Genomic DNA, 20,845 nt, shown 5'->3' with positions numbered 1-20,845 from the left:
TCCAGGAGTGTATTTTCTCCTTTCATCAGTTAAATTCAATATTTCTTCTGTTACCCAAGGATTTCTACTAGCCCTCGTCTTTTTACCTACTTGATCCGCTGCTGCCTTCACTAATTCATCCCTCAGAGCTACCCATTCGTCTTCTACTGTATTTCTTTCCTCCATTCCTGTCAATTGTTCCCTTATGCTGTCCCTGAAACTCTGTACAACCTCTGGTGTAGTCAGTTTATCCAGGTCCCATCTCCTTAAATTCCCATCTTTTTGCAATTTCTTCAGTTTTGATCTACAGTTCATAACCAATAGATTGTGGTCAGAGTCCACATCTGCCCCTGGAAATGTCCTACAATTTAAGACGTGGTTCCTAAATCTCTGTCTTACCATTATATAATCTATCTGATACCTTTTAGTATCTCCAGGATTCTTCCATGTATACAACCTTCTTTTATGATTCTTGAACCAAGTGTTAGCTATGATTAAGTTACGCTCTGTGCAAAATTCTAACAGACAGCTTCCTCTTTCATTTCTTAGCCCCAATCCATATTCACCTACTATGTTTCCTTCTCTCCCTTTTCATATTGTCGAATTCCAGTCACCCATGACTATTAAATTTTCGTCTCCCTTCACTACCTGAATAATTTCTTTTATCTCATCATACATTTCTTCAATTTCTTCGTCATCTGCAGAGCTAGTTTATTGGCCCCATATTTTTTAATTACACTTTAAACCATGCTAGATATCTAGAGAACTATGAATGTATATACACACAGTTAACAGATGCAGAGAAGCTATCTAACGTGCTCCAATAAGATGGAGCAACTGCTTGCACTTCCATCCAAAATATGGCCCACTTCACCAATGTGTTTCCTGAAGACAGATTAGTCAGTGGAGACCACTGGCCCTCAAAGTCACCAGACTTATCATAATGTGAATTTAATTTATGGGGTACACTAAAAAGCTAATTGTATGCTGAGAATCCTAGTGCAGTAGACAATCTTAAATGGAACATTACTAGAGAAATTAACAATACGATGCCTGCAGAATTACAGCATGTTGCAGGGAACATCATCCCACGATACCAGTGATGCCTGGGAGCTCATGACCACTACTTCCAACGTTTCCTATAGACATGTAACTACATGTTTTTTAACATTACTGGTATCTATTCTTTTTAGTTAGTTCATTGTTACTTGAATCTGGGGCATGAGGTATAGCAGTTTTATGTGGGACACTCTGTAGAATGACCAGTAAAAATGCGTGGAACAAAGATTAAAAATTCAGGGATAATGACCATGATGTGATGTGCCATTAAGTCTAGAACAACAAAACATAGTGTCTACTAGTGATTCATTATGCATACAGCAGTGTTATTATTTTTACTTACCTCAGTTCAGTTATCAAAACTGTAAGACTTTCTGAGTAATAGAACCCATTAAATTGTCCTCAACAGTGAGTGTTCATCAGAGATAAAAGTTAGGAGTGCCCAAGAAAAGTTTGATAGGACTGCTCTCGTTCTCCATACACATGAATGATTTGACAGATAGGGTGAGCAGCAATCTGTGACTGTACAATTTCTATTTGGTGTAACGAAAGGCAGATTACTCCAAATGTGGAAAATATAAGTTAATGTAAGAGAGTAGGAAAAACATTCCTGTGATACTTAAATGCAGTATTAACAGTGTGCTGCTTGACACAGTCACCTCAGTTAAGTAGAGAGTGTCCAGGAGGTAGGTATGAATATCAAAGTGCTATAGAAAATACAAAATGTATTGAAAATATATTTTTTACATTAAATAACTTCTCCCATTTATGTATGAAAAATTACATCCTCTATATGAATACCCGAGGCCATGTGGCTGTGAGCATTGCATTCATTGAAGTTCTCGATGATGCATTCACAAACACCTGATGGGACACCATTAATAACTCTTTTAATTTCTTCCTTCAATTGGTGTATTGTTTGTGGTTTGTTCATGTACACTTTTGATTTCACAAATCCCCACAGAAAAAAGTCACAAGGCGTAAGATTGCTTGATCTGGTAGGCCATTCCTGGCTGCCACGTGAAGAGATAATTTTTTGAGGGAACTTGTCATTCAGTAGAACTATCATTTCACAGGATGTGTGATGTGTGGGGAACCATATTGTTGAAAACAAAAATCATCATTTTCACAATAAGAGGGTAAAAACTAACCACAAAGCATGTTTTGGTAACAGTTGCTGACCAAACTGACGGCAGCTCCCTCATTTTCAAAAAAGTACGGGTTGATTATTCCCCTGTCCAGAACTCACACTACACAGTCATGTGTTGAGGATGCATCTCATCTCCCACAGTCACTCACAGGTTTTTGGTACCCCAAATTCTGCAGTTCTGATTATTGATGTACCCACTGATGTGGAAGTGCACCTCACCTGAGAAAATTGTTCTTTTTGTGAAGTTCTTGTTCTTCGCCTGTCAAGCTGAGACCCATTGAGCAAATCAATGTCTCTTTCCATAGTCTGCAGGCTTCAACTCTTGTGTAAGTTGAACCTTGTAAGCATGCATTTTTTGATCTTTTGAAAAGATTTCATACAGTGAACTTGGTGATAAATTCAATTGTTGAGCTCATCGGTGAACTGATTTTCTGGGGCTTACGGCCACTTTGTCATTCATGACATCGTGTTTGAACAGCAATGTTTTCTTAAATTTTGAAACAAAACTGGTGGTCTCAAACTTCTGGATCAACTTCCAAATGGATGATTCGGTTGGAGCAGCATTACGCCCGAGTGTCACACGCAATTCACACATGGTTGCTGTGAGACTTTCACTGTTTTTGCAACAACTTTATATCATTTGGATATGCTGCTTAATTGTCATCTGCCCCATGACAAAAATAAACATTAAAAATGTTCACAACATAAAAGCTGTCAGGCTACTGATGGGAAGGATCACAGATAACAAACATGAAAAAACCACAGCTGATAACCATCGTATGAGAAAATGTCATAAAATTCAAATTAATCCTTACTTCCTGGACACCCAGTATCTAGGTATAATGTTTCTAAGCAATATAAAATGGAACAAACTCATGAGGTCAGTTTCATGGAGGATGAGTGGCCAACTTTTGTTACTGAGACAAATTTAAGAATATGTAGCTATATACACACATAAAAAAAAAAAAAAAATTGTAACATCTCGGGTCCCAGAACTCCTGAAGATAGATGTTGACTGTGGGTATTGTATCACAGACACAGTCCCCCTTTGACTGTTCAGAGCTGTTACTAAACCCACCCAACGATGTAAACAACCATGCATGAGCAGCACCTATTAGACAGAGGGGGTCCGACAGCCAATCAATTCCAGTCATTCCACCAGGGAGGAGGTATACAGCTCATGTTGTCTGTAGTTCAGCCATGCCTAGATGGTCAATACTGCAGTTCGATCGCATCCACATTGTTACTTTGTACCAGGAAGGGCTCGCAACAATGGAAGTGTCCAGGCGTCTCGGAGTGAACCAAAGTGATGTTGTTCGGACGTGGAGGAGATACAGAGAGACAGGAACTGTCGATGATATGCCTTGCTCAGGCTGCCCAAGGGCTACTACTGCAGTGGATGACCTCTACCTATGGATTATGGCTCAGAGGAACCCTGAGAGCAATGCCACCATTTTGAATAATGCTTTTCGTGCAGCCACAGGATGTCGTGTTACTACTCAAACTGTGTGCAATAGGCTGCAAGATGCACAATTTTACTTTAGATGTCCATGGCGAGGTCCATCTTTGCAACCAGAACACTATGCAGCGTGGTACAGAAGGGCCCAACAACATCTACATCTGCGTCTACATTTATACTCCACAAGCCACCCAATGGTGTGTGGCAGACGACACTTTACGTGCCACTGTCATTACCTCCCTTTCCTGTTCCAGTTGCGTATGGTTCGCGGGAAGAACGACTGCGGGAAAGCCTCCACGCATGCTCGAATCTCTCTAATTTTACATTCGTGATCTCCTCGGGAGGTATAAGTAGGGGGAAGCAATATATTCGATACCTCTTCCAGAAACATACCCTCTCGAAACCTGGACAGCAAGCTACACCACAATGCAGAGCGCCTCTCTTGCAGAGTCTGCCACTTGAGTTTGCTAAACATCTCTGTAATGCTATCACGCTTACCAAATAACTCTGTGACGAAACGTTCCGCTCTTCTTTGGATCTTCTCTATCTCCTCCGTCAACCTGACCTGGTACGGATCCCACTCTGATGAGCAGTACTCAAGTATAGGTCGAACGAGTGTTGTGCAAGCCACCTCCTTTGTTGATGGACTACATTTTTTAAGGACTCTCCCAATGAATCTCAACCTGGCACCTGCCTTACCAACAATTAATTTTATATGATCATTCCACTTCAAATCGTTCCATACTCATACTCCCAGATATTTTACAGAAGTAACTGCTGCCAGTGTTTGTTCTGCTATCATATAATCATACAATAAAGGATCCTTCTTTCTATGTATTCGCAATACATTACATTTGTCTATGTTAAGGGTCAGTTGCCACTCCCTGCACCAAGTGCCTATCCACTGCAGATCTTCCTGCATTTTGCTGCAATTTTCTAATGCTGCAACTTCTCTGTATACTACAGCATCATCCATGAAAAGCCGCATGGAACTTCCGACACTATCTACTAGCTCATTTATATATATCGTGAAAAGCAATGGTCCCATAACACTCCCCTGTGGCATGCCAGAGGTTACTTTAACATAGACGTCTCTCCATTGAGAACAACATACTGTGTTCTGTTTGCTAAAAACTATTCAATCCAGCCACACAGCTGGTCTGATATTCCATAAGCTTTTGGTTTGTTTATCAGGTGACAGTGCGGAACTGTATCGAACACCTTCCGGAAGTCAAGGAAAATGGCATCTACTTGGGAGCCTGTATCTAATATTTTCTGGGTCTCATGAACAAATAAAGCAAGTTGGGTCTCACACGATCGCTGTTTCTGGAATCCATGTTGATTCCGACAGAGTAGATTCTGGGTTTCCAGAAATGACATGATACAAGAGCAAAAAACATGTTCTAAAATTCTACAACAGATCGATGTCAGAGATATAGGCCTATAGTTTTGCACATCTGCTCGACGACCCTTCTTGGAAACTGGGACTACCTGTAAAACAGATCAATGTCAGAGATATAGGCCTATAGTTTTGCGCATCTGCTCGATGACTCTTCTTGAAAACTGGGACTACCTGTGCTCTTTTCCAGTCATTTGGAACCTTTCATTCCTCTAAAGACTTGCGGTACACGGCGGTTAGAAGGGGGGCAAGTTCTTTCATGTACTCTGTGTAGAATCAAATTGGTATCCCATCAGGTCCAGGGGACTTTCCTCTGTTGAGTGACTTCAGTTGATTTTCTATTCCTTGGACACTTATTTTGATGTCAGCTATTTTTTCGTTCATGCGGTGATTTAGAGAAGGAACTGCAGTGCGGTCTTCCTCTGTGAAACAGCTTTGGAAAACGGTGTTTAGTATTTCAGCTTTACGTGTGTCATCGTCTGTTTCAATGCCATCATCATCCCAGAGTGTCTGGATATGCTGTTTCGATCCACTTACTGATTTAATGTAAGACCAGAACTTCCTAGGATTTTCTGTCAAGTCAGTACAAAGTATTTTACTTTCGAATTCACTGAACGCTTCACGCCTAGCCCTTCTTACACTACCTTTGACATCGTTTAGCTTCTGTTTGTCTGAGGGGTTTTGGCTGTGTTTAAACTTGCAGTGAAGCTCTCTTTGCTTTCATAGTCGTTTTCTAACTTTGTTGTTGAACCACGGTAACTTTGTTGTTGAACCACGGTGGGTTTTTTCCATCCCTCACAGTTTTACTCGGCACATATCTGTCTAAAACGCATTTTACAATTGCCTTGAACTTTTTCCATGAACACTCAACATTGTCAGTGTCGAAACAGAAATTTTTGTTTTGATCTGTTAGGTAGTCTGAAATCTACCTCCTATTACTCTTGCTAAACAGATAAACCTTCCTCCCTTTTTTTATAATCCTATTTACTTCCATATTCAGGGATGCTGCAATGGCCTTATGATCACTGATTCCCTGTTCTGTGCTTACAGAGTTGAAAAGCTCGGGTCCGTTTGTTATCAATAGGTCTAAGATGTTATCTCCACAAGTCGGTTCTCTGTTTAATTGCTCGAGGTAATTTTCGGAATGTTGGCATCACAATCTCTTCACTGATGAGTGTCCCATATGCCTTCAACCAGACAATTGTCAGAGACGTGTTTGGAAGCAACCCTATCAGGCTGAATGCCTTAAACACACTATCCAGCGAGTGCAGCGAGGTGGAGGTTCGCTGCTGTTTTGGGGTGGCATTATGTTGGGTTGATGTACGCTGGTGGTGGTCATGGAAGGCGCCATAACAGCTGTTTGATGCAGGAATGCCATCCTCCAACCAATAGTGCAACCATATCAACAGCATATTGGCGGGGCATTCGTCTTCATGGACGCCAGTTCCACCCCCATCATGCACATCTTGTGAATGACTTCCTTAAGGATAAAATACCTTGCCAGCATGTTCTCCAGACATGAACCCTGTCGAAAATGTCTGGATTAGATTGAAAAGGGCTGTTTATGGGCGATGTGACCCACCAACCTCTCTAAGGGATCTACGCCGAATCACTATTGTGGAGTGGGACAATCTGGACCACAGTACCTTGATGAACTTGTACATAGTATGCCATGACAAATATTGGTATGCATCAATGCAAGGCGACGTCCTACTGAGTATTAGAGGTACCAGTGTGTACAGCAATCTGGGCCACCACCTCTGAAGGTCTTGCTGTATGGTGGTACAACATGCAATATGTGGTTTTCATGAGTAATAAAAAGGCGGAGATGATGTTTATGTTGATTTCTATTCCAATTTTCTGCACAGGTTCTGGAACTCTTGGAACTGAGGTGATGCAAAACTGTTTTGATTTGTGTATAAAGGACAACATTCACAGAATGTCTGTGTGACCCATTCTTGGGTAAAGCTTGAGTGTTTGGGATTCCCACCAGCCCACATTAAAGGAAGTCATTGAAGCAATTCAGAGGCAAGGTTCTATACTTATTACTGGTTACTGGTATGTTAGATCAACATGTGTGTATTACAGAAATGCTATGTGAACTCAACTGGGCCTCCCAGAATGGCAGAAGATGTTCTTTCCAGAAAACACTAGCGAGAAGGTTTAAAGAACCAGCATTTGCGACAGACTGCAAAACAGTGCTACTGCCACTAATGTACATATCACGTATGGATCACGAAGACAAGATAAGAAATCATGGCTCATATAGAGGTATATAGACAGTCATCCCTCGCTCCATTTGTGAGTGGAATAGGAAAGTGAATGATTACTCGGTTCTGGGTGGTTTTTCCATAACTCTCCAAATTTTCTAAATCCCACCAGCTATTTTCCCTCATCCCTCTTCCTTTTCCTTCAATCCTTCTGCCAGGAGGAGCCACTGGCTCCAGAAGCTTATGTATTTACATATATTTTACATGAGTTTCACCTTGCTGATGCTTGGAGAAGAAATATGTATGTAGATGTAGTGTCTAGAGACTAATACTTCACATTGGTGAGAAAGAATGCAGTTATCTTGTATTGGTATCATGTAGCAGCACATAATACAGCATGGAACATATTTCATCATGCTGCTTAGCATTTACATGATTGGAATAAAGCTGTCACATGTTGCCTCATTACAGACTGGGATGCTAGCATGTACGCGCGCGCGCTCACACACACACACACACACACACACACACACACACACACATCACACACACACACACACAAACGTTTATCATGGCTGTATGTAGTCTATATCTGCGCTTCACTTTTATGAAATTAATTTCACTGGTCATGTGCTCAATGTCACCACTCAAGTGTGTTAGACTTAATGCACAAAGAGAAAGCTCTGGAAAGTTTTTAAAATAGTAAATCTTTCTCATTCCTGAACGTTTTTTGTCTCCAAAATATACTGCATTATTGTGTTTTTAAGTTCTTGTGTTAGAGCTGAAAGAGGTAACTTACACATTTTTCATCTTGTTTTCTGTATATCATTGCAAGACACTGCTTGGGAACTGTGACAGGAGAGAAAGTGACAGGAGAGAAAGAGAGGGGGATGCATTTGTATACCTCTGCATATCAGGCATTGTTGTGAGGCACAAGGAGAGAAAGTAATGTAGTGATGTGCCATCAAAGTTATAATACTTATACTCAGAACAAGATATTTAGGCTATGTAAAATGTCTACAGCTAAGTATGGAAGTCCTTCAGGATCACTTTCTGTTTGGTAAGTACTGGGTCCGTAACTGATCTGACCTCTTACATACCTAAATATGTTGTTCTATATGTAGTAAATTTGTCACTTGAACTCACAGCAGTAGCAGATAGGTTACTTTTCTTTATGTACATTCTGTCCACATGATAAAACAGTAGACCTTTATGAAGCTGACATTTTCTGACACAGTTGAGTTACCAGAGCTGATTAATAACTATGTCTTTGAGTAATATCCACATTAGAAAAAAGTAAGAGATTTTCTAATGGACAGCTTGAAGAAGTACAGATTTCTTTTCCTCTATATGCCTTAGATCAAAGTATAATTTTAAAGCTTACCACTGTTTGACAGTTCTTGTTACATTGCATGTGACACTAATCATACTACCTTAGATGGATTTTGTAATTAGACAGCTTAAAAATTATTGAAATTTGTGTAATTTTTTCTGTCTTTTTGCACTAGTACTAAAATAGACTTAAATGTTGTGTGCCAGACCTTCACAATGTTGTCAGAGAAATTTTGATGCTTTACAGACTTACAGATTAAATGATTTGCATACACATTTTATCATCCCTGTACCTGGGTAGCTATCATTAAAATAAGTCATTAAAGAAGTTTTTGACCCCATCATGACATTGTACCAATCAGCTGCAAAACCAATAGTTTTACACTGTAGTAGGTAATTGATTGTACAATGAAACAAAATTTTACTCACAGCAACTTCCTCAGCTTTGTCATTCTGTCCAGGTGCAGAAATAATGCTCAACTGCCAAAACATGCTCATTATTCAGTCTGAGCCTTTATCAAAATACCTAATCATAATGCAGGAACATTGTATGGCTTCTGTGTCAGTGCGTTCATCAGTTAACACCTTAGAGTTCATTGAACAACAGTTTCATAAATTCCTCTGTGTTATTTGTTGCATAACTTCTGTCCTACAGAAAAATGACAGTTGAACCAAAGACACTATACACATTAATGTAATGGGAAGAAACCCTAATAAATGAGAAAGTGAGATGTACACTCTCCCATGCACCTCATGTTGGTTTGCATAGTATAAATGTAGATGCAGATGCGGTGACAAAAATCATGGGATAGCTCCTAATAATGTGTTGAATCTCCTTTTGCTCATTGCAGTCCAGTGACTCAATGTGACATGGGCTCAACAAGTGTTTGGAAGTCCTCTGCAGAAATATTGAGCCATGCTGCCTCTATAGCCTTTAATAATTGTGAAAGTGCTGCCAGTGCATGATTTTGTTTACGAACTGACCTCTTGTTTATATCCCATAAATGTTCGATGGGATTAATGTTGTGTAATTTGGGTGGCCAAATCATTTGCTTGAATTGTCCAGAATGTCCTTCAAACCAAACATGAGCAATTGTGGCCCAATGACACGGTGTATTGTCGTCCATAAAAATTCCATTGTTGTTTGGGGAAATGAAGCCCCTGAATGGCTGCTAATGGTCTCCAAGTAGATGAACATAACCATTTCCAGTCAATGATCGATCATTTTGACCAGTGGACCCAGTCCATTTCTTTTAAACACAGCTCACACCATTATGGGGCCACCACCAGCATGCATAGTGCCTTGTTGTCACTTGGGTCCATGGATTTGTGGGGTATGTGCCACATTGGAATGCTACAGTCAGCTCCTACCAACTGAAATTGGGGCTTATCTAAACAGGTCACAGTTTTCCAGTCATCTAGAATGCACCTGATATGGTCACAAGTCCAGGAGAGGTGCTTCAGGCGATGTCGTGCTTTTAGCAAAGGCACAAGCGTCGGTCATCTGCTGCCATAGGCCATTAATGCGAAATTTTACCACACTGTCTTAATGGATATTCTCTCACAGTGTTGATTATCTGTTAGCACTGACAACTCTATACAAAAGCCACTGCTTCTGGTCATTGTCTGTTGTCCATAGTGAGAGGTAAGGCCTGAAATTTGGTATTCTTGTCACAGTCATGGCGCTGTGGATCTCAGAATATTAAATTCCTTAACAATTTCCAAAATGGAGTGTCCCATGCATCTTTCTCCAACTACCAATTCACATTCAGAGTCTGTTAATTCCTGTCATGTGGCTGTAATCATGTTGGAAACCTTCTGAAATGAATCAACTGAATACAGATGACAGCTCCCCCAATTCACTGCCCTTTTATACACAATATTGCCACCATCTGTATATGTGCTTATCACTAATCTGTGACTTTTGTCGTTTCATTGTATTCAGTCCGAATGCCATGGCAATAAAATAGCCACATTTTTAAAATTTCACATAGACCAAAAACTCAGTTGGGATACCCATATGGGAAAATTATGTATCTGGCTAGCATGTGTAATCTTTCTGTCATATGAACAGAGGAGCTATGACAGTAAATCTCATATTTTGCATTGTTACAATGTCACCTGAGCTATGGAATACTAATATGGGGTAATTATTTGGGCTTGAAATTAGTGTTTGAGTGGCAAAACAAAGCTAGCATGTGAATCATAGGTCTTAGGCCATATGAATCAATTAAAGATTATCTCAAATAACTTTATAGTGCCAGTATAAGGCCAGTATAAGGCCTGTACATCAATAATTGCCTTGAATGTCTCATAGAAAACCTAAATAAGTATGACATAAGCAGATCAATGTATGAGCATAAAATGAGATGTGGGCAAAAATTAATATTCCATATGCAATGCTCACAGAGACTCATAACAGTGACAAAAGTCTTGGTCGTGTCTCCTCCATAAATAGCCAGATAGCACCTACATAGCACCAATACATACATTTAAAACCAGCATTACAAAATGGATGAAAAGTAAAGATTTTACAATGTTGAAGAATTTGAAGAATGTGTGACAAATGACCTATGCTTTTTGTGCAAATGAAATATAAATAAAAAAGAGACTTTGTTATAGAACTGTAATTCATGCAGTATATAAATTTTACTACTGTTGTGTAAGCCTACTTATTGAGATGTATTTAACTATTTATTGGCTTTATCATCCAACTAATAATGCACTGCATTTGTCTTGTAAGTGCTTTTATCAGTTAATAATTTATTGTTATTAACAACAACCTCATGCCAGCCCCCACCCCGTCACCACATAGAGGTGGCAAGGAGTAACAGACTGGCACAATGAAAAAGAATGCTAGATACATTCAGCTAGCAAGCTAAGTCCTTCATCGAACATTGAAAACATAGACAAATACATAGAAGCGCAACTCACACATCCCTGGTCACTGTTGCCTCTGGGTACTAAGGCTTGACTGCAACTGCTTCTAAGGGAAGCAGCAATTTTAGGGGGGGGGAGGGGGGAGTGTGTGTGAAAAGGGGGAGGAGAATTATAGTGAAGGGGAAAGGACTATGTATGTGTGATGGTATGGCACAAGTTGTGTGTAGTGCTGGAGTGAGAGCAGAGAAGGGGATAGGCAGATGGAGAACAGGGACTACCAAAGGTTTGTGTTACAGCTGCAGTTGGCAACTTACATCTTTCATAATATTTTCTATATGTCATTGCAGGACACTGCTTGGCAACTCTAATAGGAGGGAAAGAAAGGGGGGGATGCATTCGTATCCTGCTGCATATCAGACACTGTCCTCCACTTGCCTGTCCTAGTCCCTGCTCCCACTGCAGTCCTACATATGCCTCTATCCCACCAACACACCTACATGGTGCTTTCCCATTTTCTCACCCCCCCCCCCCCCCCTTCTTCCCCCACTCCTTCCCCACAGCCTCCAAGTGCTGAAATAAGCAGACCTGTCCCCACTACGTCTGTGCATACTCCCAAAGGCAGCACCAGCATCAACGACAACTTGTATCCCACTATCTCTCCCCTCCCTACACCACACATCTTTGGCAACCCAGTTACCAACTCCATAAAAAGTGCTGCTTACCTCAGATGCAGCTGCAACTGCAGTAAAGCCTTAGCACCCAGGGACAACAGTAGACATGTGTGTGTGAGTTATGCTTGTGTAAATGTGTGAGAGTTTTCTGTGTCTGATGAAGGGCTTAGTGTGTTAGCTGAATATGTCTAGTATTCTTTTTTATTGCGTCTGTCTGTGACTCAACACTACTCTATGTGGTGAATATCAGTGTATACTTTCCATATTGCTATTATTCATCCTGGATTTTCCATTGTTTTCAATCATTGTTATTGTCATTTACCTAATCATGCAGTGTATATATGTTATCTTACTTTCTTGTACTTCAAACAATGTAATGAAAGAGATAGATAGCTATGCACCATAAAGACAGACACCGAGTTGCAGGCAGGTACAACAAAAAGACTGTTACGCATTTAGGTTTTGACCAAACCTTTTTTCAGAAAAGGCGACACACAACATTTGTTCACACAAGTAAGCACAGCTCGCACACACAGCCATCTCCAGAAGCTCAGACCAGAATGTCTTTTTGTTGTGCCCTTCAGCAATTCAATATGTCATCCTTACGGTGACTAGCAGTCTATATTTTTTATGAAAAGGAAGTTGGTACTCACCATACAATGTAGATTCTGAGTCGCAGATAGGCAGCAAAAAGATTCTCACAAATTAAGCTTTCGGCCAAAATCAGATCACACACACACACACACACACACACACACACACACACACACACACACAAATGCAACTCACACACATGACTGCAGTCTCAGGCAACTGAAACCACACTGCAAGCAAGCAGGACTGGGTGGGGGTAAGGAGAAGGCTGGGATGGGATGGGGAGGGGTAGTAGGGTATGGGTGGCGGACAGTGAAGTGCTGCAGGTTAGACAGAAGGCGGGCAAGGCGCGAGAAGCGGACGGGGTAGCAGAATAGGAGAGAAGTAAAAAGACTCGCTGCGATGGTGGAATGAGAGGTGTGTAGTGCTGGAAAGGGAACAGGAAAGGGGTTGGATGGGTGATGACAGTGATTAATGAAGATTGAGGCCAGGAGAGCTACAGGAACATAGGATGGATTGCAGGGAAACTTCCCACCTGTGCAATTCAGAAAAGCTGGTATTGGTGGGAAGGATCCATGGAGCACAGGTGGTGAAGCAGTCATTGTAGTGAAGGCTGTCATGTTTGGCAGCATGCTCAGCAACAGGGTGGTACACTGGTTTTTTGGCCACAGTTTGTCAGTGGCCATTCATGCAGACAAACAGCTGGTTGGTTGACCACATAGAATGCAGCACAGTGGTAGCAGCTTAGCCTGGAGGTCACTACTGGTTTCACAGGTAGCCCTGTCTTTGATGGGATAAGTGATGTTTGTGACCGGACTTTCCAGTCTCCTCCCACCTTGCAAAGTCTGACCATCTTGCCACAGAGAAGCATTCCCCTCGTAACTCTGTACCACCCAGTGTAGTGGTTCATGTCATGTGGCAGTAAAAGAAATGTGGCTGAAAAAGATATTATTTGAAGCATACGTGCACGCAACTAACTGTGAGAAAACAGCATTATCACTGATGCTCTCTCTATCCCTTGAAGAAAGAGAGCTTTTTTTGATGTTAACTATTGTAAAAAGATGTAGTCCAGCTTCTGATCTTAATGAGTATGGACAAATGTATTATGGCTTAAGAGAGAAGGCATTATTGCATCTTTAATTGAAAGGTATTTTCTGATTTTATGCAGGAATAATAAGCCAATAAATCAATTTCTCGGCCGCGTAAACAAGTTGTGTATTGTGTAAATTATTCTCCGTCTTATGGTTTCACATTTTCAAATATTTGTGCATGCCTATGAGACATTTTTTTGGACTATGGAAGCTCGAACCTCCAAACTCTATACAGTCATTAATTTAAAGACTTTTAAACAAATCCACTTCGATGAACTGGCTTCCATATAAAGGAGAATTGGACCATAGTTAACGTAGACTACAATTCCTGCTGATTCAGCACGCAGTTCAATGACTGGCAGAGACATTGAGTACAGCATACAGTCATCATGAAGCAAATGTATCAAAATAATATGCACTATAAATAATTAATTATTGTTTGTTATGTTGTTCTCTACTATACGCTGCACAAGATATATATTTATATATGTTTTACCACCGTAGGCCTATGTTATTAACTTACTGTATAATTACAAACTCATATAATGTAACATGACAACTCCTATACCATTGTATATGATAAAATGGATGCTCAATAAATAACAAATACCAGCAGATCTCTAGTCTACCATGCACAATCCCTTGAACATGAATGTTATCTTCTGAGATCTGTTTGGTTATTTATTCATTTCAAAGACCTAAACTCTTTTCTTAGAGAGACTGAATACTAAAGAACTAATTCCTTGAAACAGTAATAGCAATAATAATTCAATCAAAGCAGTAATTAAATGAATAATAATAATAATAATAATAATAATAATAATAATAATAATAATTATTATTATTATAAAACCAGTTCATCAAGATTACTTTTTGATCCTGAAAGGAACTTTTCAACACGGATCTCCATACAATAACTGGGTTCAGGTTGAAATAGTGACTCCTCTCGCAGTAAAATTATAACAAAATACCTTTCACATGAGAGGGAGTTACACCAGGACTGGTGCAACTGAATAACATTCTCCACCAGGTTTTTGGCTACCTTACATTGTGCCCTGAGATGAGAAATATCCTCCCCAGAAACCTAACCATCCCTCCCACAATGGTATTCTGCCTTCCACTGTTGTTGTTGTTGTCTTAAGTCCTGAGACTGGTTTGATGCAGCTCTCCATGCTACTCTATCCTGTGCAAGCTTCTTCATCTCCCAGTACCTACTGCAACCTACATCCTTCTGAATCTGCTTAGTGTATTCATCTCTTGGTCTCCCCCTACGATTTTTACCCTCCACGCTGCCTTCCAATACTAAATTGGTGATCCCTTGATGCCTGAGAACATGTCCTACCAACCGATCCCTTCTTCTGGTCAAGTTGTGCCACAAACTTCTCTTCTCCCCAATCCTATTCAATACTTCCTCATTAGTTATGTGATCTACCCATCTAATCTTCAGCATTCTTCTGTAGCACCACATTTCAAAAGCTTCTATTCTCTTCTTGTCCAAACTATTTACCGTCCATGTTTCACTTCCATACATGGCTACACTCCATACAAATATTTTCAGAAATGACTTCCTGACACTTAAATCTATACTGAACCTACACAATATACTTGTCAGCCCTACACAACCTCTGCTCCCAACCCCTTACCTCATGGCTCATACCCCTATAATAGACCTAGATGCAAGACCTGTCCTGTACATCTTCCCACCACAATCTACTTCAGCCCGGTCACAAACATCACCTATCCCATCAGAGGTAGGGTTACCTGTGAAACCAGTCATGTGGTCTACAGGGTAAGCTGCAACCACTGTGCTGCATTATAAGGGGGCATGACAACCAACAATTGGTCTGTCTGCCTGAATGGCCACCAACAAACTGTAGCCAAGAAACAAGTGAACCATCCATTTGCTAATCACACTGCCAAACATTTTGCTGATCACACTGCCAAACATGACATCCTTCATTTCAATGACTGCTTCACAGCCTGTGCCAAATGAATCCTTCAACCAACACCAGCTGTTTGGAATTGCACAGGTGGGAAATTCCCCTGCAATATATCCTCCTTTCCCATAACCCTCCTGACCTCAACCTTCATTAGTCACTGTCCTCACCCATCCAATCCTTTCTCTGTTCCCTGTCCAGCACTACACAGCCCTCATTCCACCATCACACCCAGTCTTTCCACTTCTCTCCTCTTTCGGTACCATCCTCCCCGCCCCCCTTCCCACCTCATGCCTGCCCTCTGTCTAACCTGCAGCACTTGACTGTCTGCCACCCTTACCCTTCTATCCCTCCCCCTCCCTGCCCCAGTCTCCTCCTTACCCCCACCCAGTGACATCCCCCATCATCCACTGGTGCTGCTGCTCACAGTGTGGTTTCAGGTGCCTAAGACTGTAGCCGTGTGTGTGAGTTGTGTTTATGTATGTGTGTCATCTATTTTTGTTGAAGGCCTTACTGGCCGAATGCTTAATTTGTGACAGTCTTGTTGTTGTGCCTGTCCGCTATATGCTGAGTAGCAACTTTCCTTTTTGTAATATTGTTATATTCCATTCTGGATTTTCCATTGTTTACAGGGGCAGTGGCAAGTGTGGGGGGGGGGGGGGGGTTAAGGGGGCTATAGCCCCCCCTCCCCAATCCCCCAATGGAGTGCCATATTACACTGGATAAAATTACTTCAGAAATCAGTGAATATATTACTCCAACAGATTCAATCATTTTTAATGATTATGTAGCAATATAGGTTGCAATGTATTTCAAACACATTTTAACAAAAGAATAAGATCCTCAAATAGCTTACTTTCTCAACCAATAAATATAATTTAATTTAAAATGGGCATATTATTATTTATTGATACACATTTTTTACACTGAACTTCAAAACAGTTACCAAAAACTACTTTAAGCAAAACCAAATTTTAACAATTTGTCAGTGAAGGACCCCAACTCTACTTTTGTTAAGCAATATTCCATTCCCCCAATTTCCCCCCCCCCTCCCTCTCCCCCTATTAGCCCCCTCACTCCTTGACCAACTTCTAGAATCGCCCCTGATTGTTTACGTCTATCTTTATTTTTGTGTATTGTTGATATTACAACTTGAAATTTATTGTACTTACACATATTTGCCTAGTTGTTTTGTTAAATGATATCAGTTGCATGTAAAATGTTCAAAGATCAGTAAAAATTGTATTTACCTGAGTTTGAATACATAATTTTACATTTGTTCTTGTAGGAATGAAATTGTAATTTCTGAATTACGACTCCAGTTCCAAAAGCCTGTTTCTAGCTACAAGTCTTTGAAACATGTATTATATATTTAGAAATATCCTCAGACTTGTCAAAGACAAAATTATGCTATTTTAATTTGGAAACTATTTATGGTAATAGGTAGGTTTAATGTCTGTTACACTGTGAATCATTATAGGGGGGAAAAATAACTGGAGGCAAAATTATGACAGTGCAATTTGGAGACTGATATTCCATTGATGTCATCACTTAATCACTTACTTTGTTACTTTTAACTGAAGCAAGGCACTTTTGTTTCAGGTGAATGTAACCAATGAGCACCACAAGACAACTCTGAAGAGATATCAAGCTAATTATCTAGATGTTGGGTATTACATATGCTACACAGAAAATAACTACAACAAAATAAAAAATCAAGTATATATTTATGTGAAAGGTAATGATACTAAATAATTATTGGTCATAAATTTTGTACAAACTATTGTGTAATGCATGACAGTGCACATGCTACAATATGTCAACGGTATTGAGCATGTGACTTAGATTGAAGGCTAAGTAAATATTTTTTTTAGTAATTTGTGGCATGACTCTCTCATTCACTGTTCACTTCTTTCATTTTAGAGTGCATTAATAATATTTAAAAAACATCAGTGATTTACAGTAGGCCTGACTTATTTGTCACTTATATTTGTTATAACTTTAATAATGATATATTATTACAATTATTCATGTTGGAGCCCTACTGGACTATGCAATGTACAGTGTGATACATTTTCAGAATTTGTTTTAGCTCTCCTTTGCGTCTGTAAGACTGTCATTCTCTTGGAATGCGGTTTTTTCCACTTTTCAGAACAAGGTGTACCCATCTTCTTGGATATTTCTGCCTGGTCCAACCATCCAATCACGAATTCTCTGCCTAAATATTTTCCTGTGTGGTACACTATGTTGTGTTATTCATGCAGTCATTGGATCTTCTTTTACTGCACCCATCCATTTTATTTTTACAATTTTTTGTTGCTTTGAGTTTCATAGTATTCTACAACCTGCCTGGTAAATCTTATTTGTTCCATTCTTTTAGAATGTCTATAGAAATTTAGGCTGAATTTTTTCATATCTGAATATCTGTTAGCATACTTTTCAGTTTCTTTGTTTGATCGTTGTCTGTACATTCCTTCTTCAGTATAATTTGGATTTTAAATTTCCTGATTACATTTTGTTCTCTCTTTTGAATCTCTTAAATATCTCTCTTTTTGTTTAAAGCCAAAATAATGACATATATAATAAACCATCTGTTAGTCATAGTTGTGCTTGTGTATCAGTATTTTTGTTATGATGAGCAATGGTGAGTAAGAAAGGTACTGTAGGTGCAATAACATCAGCTACTCTCCTGTGTCTGCCTGTTCAGGTAAGCATAGCTTGTGATCTGCACTCCAATCTCCCCTTCCAAGCTGTCGCAATGCAGAATGCATCAGCAGGTGCAGCATCGCTACTGAGCACTGCGTTCAGAGGGGCACAGGTAAGAGCACACACCTGTGCATCATGCTGTTGAGTCCAGCTGAAGTAGCATTCTTGATGAAAAGTCTGGAGCTCTTGGTCCTCCTGTTGAGTCTTTGTGAGTTTCAAAAAATCTGTAGGCCTCGATACACTGCTGACATGCAAGAGACAGTCGGCCACTACATTGTTAATGCCATAAATGTATTTAATGTCCGTAGTAAGTAGAAGGTGATTGTATTATTGAGTTGAGCAGTTGTTGCTGTTTCATTTGAAGGTATAAATTAACAGTTCATGATCTGTGTGGATTGTGATTTCTCTTGTTTCTATCTGTGGCTGGAAGTAGGCATTGGCTCATACACAGCCAGGAGTTCAGGTCGTAGGTATTCCATTTCTCTTGTGACAGTGACAATCCACACGAGGAGCATGTAAGCAGTTGCTACAAACCGTGTGACATTGTTGCAATGTAACACCAGTAGCTGTTTGGCTTGCGTCCACCACTAGCACCAAGAGATTATCAAGTTTTGGGTGCATGAGGAGTGCTGCGTTTGCCATATTTTGCTTCATGGCATCGAAGGTGAAGCACATCTTGTCAGTCCATTTCACTGGGGTACTGCCTCTAACATTTGGCCTGGTAAGTGTTACATTTATATGAATGCGTAATGTCTGTTCTTTTGGACATGTCTGACTCCACATGGAATCTGCAGCTGTGATACATACAGGTAAATTGAAGGTGGAGGGGAGAGAAAGAAAGGGAAAGGTAATGAAGTATTGATGTCATCTGCATCAGGACTTCATGCAGAATCCGCGATGATGAGTGAAAATGGTTTCCAGACCAGAATGTAAATCCAGGATCTCCTGCTTACTAGGCATTTAACCAATGCACCATCCGGACACAGTGTTTATTGTAATTGAGTGGACTATCTTAGTACTGGAATGTGAGTCATATGGGAATGTGGGTTGGCTGGGAGGCATTCCAAGATAACCGACACAGTTTTGATAAACATTGTGTCTGGATGATGCAGTAGTTAGTGCAACTGCTTAGTAAGCAGGAGATCCTGGCCTCAGATCCTGGTCCAGCACACATTTCCACTTGTTGCCAATGATTCCACATGAAGTCCTGATGCAACTGACATCAACAGTTCCCTTTCCTTTCTCTCCCCCCCCCCCCCCCCCTCCACCTTCTTTCACATATCTTCAAAAGAATTGACTTTTGAATAACTTTTTCTTCTGAAGGGAGAGATTACACTGGATTAAGAATCCTTTGTTGGTGAATAACTGTGATTATTTAACTAGGTTGTACAACAGACTGTTACAGGCAATGAATAGCTTGTTGGGAACACAATAATGAAATTGTTCCAAAATGCAAAAATACTCATGAGTCAGAAGAAGCTAATTACTGGTTGACAGTAAGCAGTAAGAGAACAGAACTAAAAACAGTGAACATACAAAAAATTCACTCTCCAAGGAATAAACAACACATAGAAAACCACAAGAACATATGTAAAACACAGTGCCCATGGTGGCTGGCATTATAGCTGCTTGATAGCTGTGATTTACTTATCACCATGCACATGTGCCACTACACCACAGAATACAATTAACATCTCTGGTTGGTATAAATCATGACATCGTCATGCAACATACGCAGCCGATGATACAGAGCTATTGAAGTAGCTATATGTCACAGAACATGTACATTATGCAACAAATTGCATACAAGTATGGATTAAAAACATTGAAGATTGTGTAAGAATGGTGTTCATTTCTTCAAATCACATCACAGTGTTCATTTCTTCAAATCACATAACATAGCATGTATCAACCAATAAAAGCATTTTCACAAGTATGATAAAAATCAAAAGTTAAAGATTAAATAGCTTTTTCAAGATTAAATGTTTTTTCCTAATTCATGTAATATTCTTCAAATGAAACAGTATCTTGTATTATACACTTTCTAAAGCAGCTGTGTTCTTCCTCAGGGTTAAAGCTACTTCCTTACCGAATTTCACTTAAATTGTTTCAGCAGATTAGTCATGAAAATTTAACAAACAGAGCTGCTTTCACATTTCTAATATCAGTATGGATAAAATTTTCAGTTATGATGTTTTTTCCATAATCCAATTTTGATGAATTAAAGCCTCTATAGTGGTCCAAGCCATGCTCAAGTTACCTGTGAAAACCCCATAAAAATTCATGTGATAATTTGGAGATAAGCATGATCAACAGACAGATATGGGAGCTTTAGATAAAATTTAAATCACAGTATTATTTTCTGTGATTTGATTCTT

General features: G+C 39.9%; 1 protein-coding gene across 2 annotated transcripts in view; it reads left to right on the top strand.

Moving 5' to 3' along the window:
• Positions 1 to 20,845, top strand: part of LOC126095731 (mast/stem cell growth factor receptor kita-like) — a 296,078-nt gene that overhangs the window by 49,909 nt on the left and 225,324 nt on the right. For both annotated transcript variants that reach the window (XM_049910501.1, XM_049910500.1), the window contains exon 3: positions 17,364 to 17,499. In XM_049910501.1, coding sequence (XP_049766458.1) covers positions 17,364 to 17,499 — 136 coding nt within the window. The remainder of the gene's footprint in view (positions 1 to 17,363; positions 17,500 to 20,845) is intronic.

This window comes from Schistocerca cancellata, chromosome 8 (assembly GCF_023864275.1).
Source record: "Schistocerca cancellata isolate TAMUIC-IGC-003103 chromosome 8, iqSchCanc2.1, whole genome shotgun sequence".
Classification (NCBI taxonomy): Eukaryota; Metazoa; Arthropoda; class Insecta; order Orthoptera; family Acrididae; genus Schistocerca; species Schistocerca cancellata.
The sequence above is the reverse complement of the archived record's forward strand: the minus strand, read 5'-3'. Positions and strand labels throughout refer to the sequence as shown.